Genomic DNA, 6,654 nt, shown 5'->3' with positions numbered 1-6,654 from the left:
CGTGCGCCACCACGCCCGGCTTAGACTTTGATTTTTAGGAACTGTTATGTTGCCTGGTGGTGGCTGCCTTGTCTGATCTTCCTGCCTCTACTTCCCAAGTGGTGGAACTACAGAAATGAGCCACCACCAGACAAAATCCTATAATTTAAGCCACTTATCTCAGTTCTATCCTTTTACTGACAAAGTGATATAGAAAAACTTTTAAATATTTTCATCTATTATTATGACCCTTCCCCTTTAATCAGAATTAAACCTCCCATGTTCTCCAAATAGCTTCTATACTGTCTAGTAGTCTAGCCAATCTCCTCTTCAATAATAACAATAATTCCCTCAATCTAGTTTTTCTTTTTTTTTAAAAGATTTATTTATTTTTATTTCATGTACATCAGTGTTTGCCTTCATGTATGTCTGTGCATCACATGAATACGTGGAGCCTACAGAGGCCAGGAAAGGGCACTAGAGCCCCTGGAACTGGAGTTACAGATAGCTGTAAGCTGCCATGTGGGTGCTGAAAATTGAACCCAGGTCGTCCTTTTACAAGAGCACTTGATGCTCTTAACCACTGAGCCATCTCTCCAGCTCCTCAATCTAATTTTTCAATGTGACTCTTATAAGGGACTATTCCAATTCAAGACAAATCCAGTTTGATCTGACCGTTGTTGTCTCCTCTGTCCAGGTCACCTTAAGTGTAACAATAGAAGAACAAGGGTGGTGTATCTGACTCACTACCAAATTAGTGCTGCTGTCCAGACACGTTATCTAAGGTTTAAAAGAGAAAAAGGTCACTGAGGACGTTTTCAACAACAGAGGTAGACTTTAAACTGTGAAAGGGAGGCTATATTTTAGATAAATAGAAAATGTAAGTTCCTTAGAGGGTACAAGCACAGAGCAAAGCAGATACAAGAAAGAACAAAGTTAGTGTTAAAGATAGATGTGTGTGTGTGTGTGAGAGAGAGAGAGAGAGAGAGAAAGAGAGAGAGAGAGAGAGAGAGAGAGAGAGAGAGAGAGAGAGAGAGACGCAATTGACAGCACATACTATAGTGCTTATCTTATAGAGGACCTAAGACCCAGGGTGTCTCACCCTCTAGTAACTCAAGCTCCAGGGCATCTAACGGTCACTTTTGGACTCTGGAAGCACCTGTATTTACAGGTGAACATACGCACACACAGACATGCACTTATATACATAATTGAAAATAAATCTTTGTGACTGGACAGTAGTGGTACGTGCCTTGCCTTTATCCCAGAGAGGCAGACAGATCTCTATGAGTTAGAGACCAGTCTGGTTTATAGAGTGAATTCCAGAACAGCCAGGGCTATACAGAGAAAAAATAAGCAAACAAACAAACAAACAAATCCTAAATAAATAAGTATATCCTTAGAGTATGTATGTATATATGTATGTATTGAAAAGAACTGGATGGCTCAGTATGCAAAAGCAGTTGCTGCCAAGCCTAACAACCAGACTTCCATCTCCAAACCCACAGGGTAAAAGGAAAGAACTGACGCCAGCTAGTTGTCATCTGACCTCTACAAAAGATGTGAGCTTATACTCATGCACACACCAAATAAACAATTTTAGGGACTGAGGAGATAGCTCATCAGTCAGAGCACTGACTACTCTTCCAAACGACCAGGGATCGATTCCCAGTACCACATAGTGGTTTATAGCCATCTGTAACTCCGGTTCTGGGAAATCCAAGGCCTCTGAAGGCATTAAGCACACATGCAGTACACAAACATACAGGCAGGCAAAACATACACACACACACACACACACACATAATAAAATTTTAGAAAGAAGCATCCGAGCAAGCACACTAGAGTCAAGACCCTGAGAGCCTTTGACCTGGAGGAGGGACGGCGTGATTGCTGGGTTAGAGCAGGGAAATAAACTCTGGACGATTTGAGGATTGGTAAATCAAAACCGATTTGGCCAGCACTTAGGAGTTAAAGGCTGGAGGACCAAGAGTTCAAGGGTATGTGAGACTGCCTCGAATAGATAAATGGATGGATGGATAGATAGATGGATGGACATACAGACAGATGAACAGACAAGACAGATGGACAGATAAGGCAAAACAAAAAAAGCACACAACTTACCAATTTATGTATCAAGTTAATTATTTGAACTTCATGAAAAAGGTTCCTTCCTTCCTTCCTTCCTTCCTTTCTTTCTTTCTCATTTCTTTTTTGTGTAGCCTTGGCAGTCCTGAAACTTGCTATGTTGAGCAAGATGGCCTCAAACTCAGAGATCTGATTGCCCGGGCCTTCCAAGTGCTGGCATTAAAGGCATGTGGCACTATGCTAGACTGAAAAGCTTTCTAATCCAACTGCATTCCAAGATGAATTGAAGTTGAGTTACTAAACAGTATCACTAGTCTGCTTTCAGGATAAGAATGGCATCCCTAATCCCAGCTGGGGGTGGTGGTGGCACACATCTGTAAATCCAGCACTTACTTGTGGAGCTGTTTTGGTTTTGCTTGCTTATTTTTGAGGCAATGTCTCACTATGTGCCAATGGCTGTCCTGGAACTCATTAGGTAGACCAGGCTGTCCTGACACCAAGAGACTTGCCTGCTTCTTCCTTTGCCTCTGCCTCCCAAATTCTGGAATTAAATGCTTGTACAATCAGGTACGGCAAATCTCAATCTTTAGGAGACTAAAGAAGGACAATCACCACCAGTTCAAGACCAGTCTGGGCTACATAGTAAGTTATAGGCCATTATGGACTACAAAAGAGACATTATCTCAAACAAACAAACAAATCAGAACACCAACAAAACAAATTCCAGCTGTCAAAATATAATACAAGGAATGCCACTGTAGAAGAGTCAGGTTTAGCCAGGTGTAATATCTCACACAGGGAATGCACTCACTCAGATGGCCAAGGCCAGCCTAGGCCACAAAGTGGGACCCCCACCCACCACCCACCAAAAGAGCAAAGAGGAGGTACGGGTGTAAGATCAGTGGTTAAGTCATGCTTAACACCAGGGGCACTGAGTCCAAGCCCCAGCAAAGGAGAAGCAAACCAGGCATGGAATCATAAACCTCAAACCCCAGGATTTGGGAGGTAGGACTGACCCTAGATAGAGGGTGGGGAGAGACTGACAGAGACAGCAACAGTTTAAATAGCAGAATATCCAGACAATGAAAGCTGACTGATATTAAAGGAAATAAGAACAGCAGCAGGTCCTTTTCTAGTTAAATCAGACAAATAACTTCTGATTTAAAAGTGCTCCTGCCTAAAGAGTCTTTCATAAGGTCTGGCTCTGTCTAGTGTAGGCAGCAGAGAATTAATAAACTATCCAAGAGGCATTTCCAATCCCAACCTCTCTCAAATCCTGCTTTTTGGCAGCAGGGATCTAAAGGAATAAATAGACTCCCAGCTGCTGAGGGGAAATGCTTCCCTAAAACCAAAGCAAAATTCTCATTAATGAAAAAAATCAACCACTAAAAAAGAAAAACTGTAGCTCTCATAATCCCCGGAAGTAACCAAATCCTATTTGGGGTTAGTGCAGATTGAATGAGACAGTAGACTAGCACAACCCAAAGCAGTTCCATTTGCCAGCAGCTGGGGGAAACACTGCTATCAGAAGGATCACAAACAACAATGCTTCTAATCCGTCCAGCCAAAAGAAACATGAACTCTTAGCTATCCAGTAAAAGTGACAGGAAAAGGCTCTGGGAAGGCTCTTGTGGATAAATATACTCTCACAACCAAACCACTTTATCTCACTTTATTCAACAGATATATGGCTTGTAATTTGAATCTCCCAAGATCAAATTCAATCAGCAATTCAAACCCTACTTTTTCTGGCTAGTTAATCTCTCTAAAATCACAGGTCTTACATTCATTCAAAATTTCTACGGAGTTTGGCACTCGGAATACTATTTAAAAAACAAAAAACAAAAAACAAAAAACCAGCAACACAGTCTCTACTCGCTTAGAGCTAAATTCAGGGCACTGTACCTCATATGACTTAAACTCTAAAGCTCTGGTTTTATAAAAAGCTTCCTGTAATCCCAGTACTCAGGAGGTGAGGTGGTTAAATCACAACTTCCAAACTAGCCTGAGCCATACAATGAATTCCAAACCAGCCTAGACTATATAACAAGACTGTTGTTACCAAGAACAATCACACACAAACACATCCCTTCCTGGATGGACCAAGTGTCCTCAGAGAAAGAGCCAAAGCTAAAATAAAATAAACCCATCTCTCCACGGTCTACTCCCAAAGGAGAGAAGCCAACACCTCCTTCTTCAAAGTGATATGTGAAAATAATCTGAGCCTTGACACAAACACAGGAAAGGAGCCGGGGACGAGACGGACCATAGTAAGATGTAAATCAAGAGAGAAACTTGAAGGGATGTGACAGCTGTACCACTAACACGGACAGAGTCATAAAAAGCTGCTACTCCTGGGCCAACTAGTTTCACAGCGCGGGGAGACTGAGAAGCTGCCCGCTCTAGACAGGCGCCAAGCACAGGAGGTCCCCTCGGGAGCCCGCTGTCACCGGACCCTGCTCACTGTTTAATAGCATCTGGCAAAGCCCGACAACAACGCTGTCTCACGGCTGCCTGCCGGAATGGACGGATAACAGTCCGCTGCGGAAGAGCGGCGGAAACCCGTCGGACCTTTAGAAGTGACTACGAGCGCAGTCGCCGCCCAGGGCGAGCGCGGGGAGCCAAGTTCGGGAGAAGCGCCGCCGGGACGCTACCACAAGTGTCCCGGCAGGCGTGGGAGCCGCGGGTCCCGCCGGCCGGGCACTCACCACGCACGCAGAGCAGCGACATGGCCGAGGCGCGGACCAGCCTCCGCCGCACCTCGGCGGCGCGGAGCCGGGCCGCTCCCTCTTTTCTCTCAGCAGGTGCCGCGCCACCCTCCGCTGTCCGCCTCGCGGGTCCGGCCGCTCCTCATGGTCCCCGGCGCCCGCCGCGTTCCCCGCTCCCTCGGAGCCGCCCGGGTTCTCACGGACGGAGTGAGCGGAGGAAAGAGCTGAGGCTCCGCCGGCAAACTGGGGACTGGGCGCGGCCCCGAGGCGCCATAGCTGCGAAGCGTGAGCGACCAGAACTCCCTCCCCTCCCTCACTCCGGCTGGGATCGGCGCGAGAGACTGGGCGGGGCCAATCCCCAAGGGCTACGCCTTCCGGCCAATCCGCTCGCGCCCAGTCTGCCGACCCCGCCCCTCAGGAGCACGTAGCCTTCGAGGTTCCCCTTCATCTTTCTAATAGCCGAGATTGATGGCAGCTCCGCCCACTGAAAGGGCTTCAAAGCAAGGATGGGCGGGGCTGGCCCTCACCTGTGTGGGGCGAGAGTTGAAACCTTTTGCTCCTCCCACGTGCGTGGAGTTTCCACACACACACACACACACACACACACACACACACACACACACACACAAAAAAAAAACAGATTCTCTTCATTGAAGACTTCGCGATTGATTTCCTTAATGAGACGAGGCCTTACAGCCGAAGAGATACTTGCCATAGTAATTACACAAGGTTGCATCTGGGCTATAGCGGCAAAATTCCAGTTCTTCCGGACTTAGAGGCTAGGGAATAAGGAATTCAAGGCCATCCTTGGCTACATGGTAAATCTAAAGCTAGCCCTATGCTACGCGAAGCCTTCTCTTTAAAGGGGAAAAAAAATTGTCTTTCCAAATGTTAGAACTACGAATCTGGAGAAGAGAAAAAAACGAACCCTAGGGAAGATTTCGAACACGCTAGTCAAGAGATCTCAAAGACAATGGACGTTTTAGTGGTTGGCATTATGTAACTATACATCGCAGTTTTTCTAGAGCGAGCAAGGAACTGAAAAGGAGTTGAACTTCTGAATTCTAGTTCTGAGTTTAGAAAGAACAAACAGAACTGTAATAAAATCAAGGATCCTTCTAGAGAGAGGATGCAGAGGCCGGCCCAGCAAGACTGGAAACTTTGCACCCGGCCAATAATATAAAACAGTGGGAAACAATCTAATAAATTTTTTAGGCACACACATTTTATACCTAAGTCGATGCAGCCAGTGTGTTTTCCATTGGGATGAACTAAATAACCCCAGAACTTAGTAACTTAAAACAACACTGATTATCTGGAACTTTCTGCAGGTCAGGAATCCAGGCCCAACTTAGCCGAATCCTCCAGTTGAGGGTTTCTCAGAAAGTCCCGGGTGCCTGCTTGACCGGAGTATCGCAGTTCCAACCTCCCTTCTGTGATTGTTGGCGGAACCCAATTCCTCCAGGGCTTGGAATCATAGCCTCAGCTCTTGATGAACTATGGGCCAGCCTCAGTTCCTTGTCACATGGGCTTGGTCACCAAAGCTGCTTGCACACAGTCTGAGGCCAAGCATAACATCAGATGCCTGCAATCCCAGCGCGTGGGAGGTGGAGGCAGCAAGGTTAGCCATTCAAGGCTAGCCTTGACTACATAGTGAGTTCAGTGGAATCCTGAACTACATCAGACCCTGTCCTAAAAAAAAAAAAAAAAAAAAAAAAAAAGAAAGAAAGAAAGAAACAAAGAAAGAAAGAAAGAAAAAAAGAGCTACTTGCCCAGGTCCCTCTGCAATTAAAAGCATTTACTGCCCTTGCAGAGCAACCAGCTGTGGGTCTCAGCACCCACACGGGAGCTCACAACTGCCTGCAACTCCAGTTACAGA

General features: G+C 45.9%; 1 protein-coding gene across 4 annotated transcripts in view; it reads right to left on the bottom strand.

The window, feature by feature from the left end:
• The window catches only part of Unc13b (unc-13 homolog B), a 200,862-nt gene extending 195,750 nt beyond the window's left edge, over window positions 1-5,112 (bottom strand). For 3 of the 4 annotated variants that reach the window (XM_021221907.1, XM_021221908.1, XM_021221909.1), the window contains exon 1: window positions 4,776-5,112. In XM_021221907.1, the coding sequence (XP_021077566.1) occupies window positions 4,776-4,797 (22 nt within the window). In that variant the 5' untranslated portion in view covers window positions 4,798-5,112. The remainder of the gene's footprint in view (window positions 1-4,775) is intronic. The other variant, XM_029533257.1, reaches the window with a different exon arrangement.
• Window positions 5,113-6,654: the final 1,542 nt, after the last annotated feature.

The sequence above is a fragment of the Mus pahari genome, chromosome 22 (assembly GCF_900095145.1).
Source record: "Mus pahari chromosome 22, PAHARI_EIJ_v1.1, whole genome shotgun sequence".
NCBI classification, from domain to species: domain Eukaryota; kingdom Metazoa; phylum Chordata; class Mammalia; order Rodentia; family Muridae; genus Mus; species Mus pahari.
This window is presented reverse-complemented; position numbering and strand designations above follow the sequence as displayed.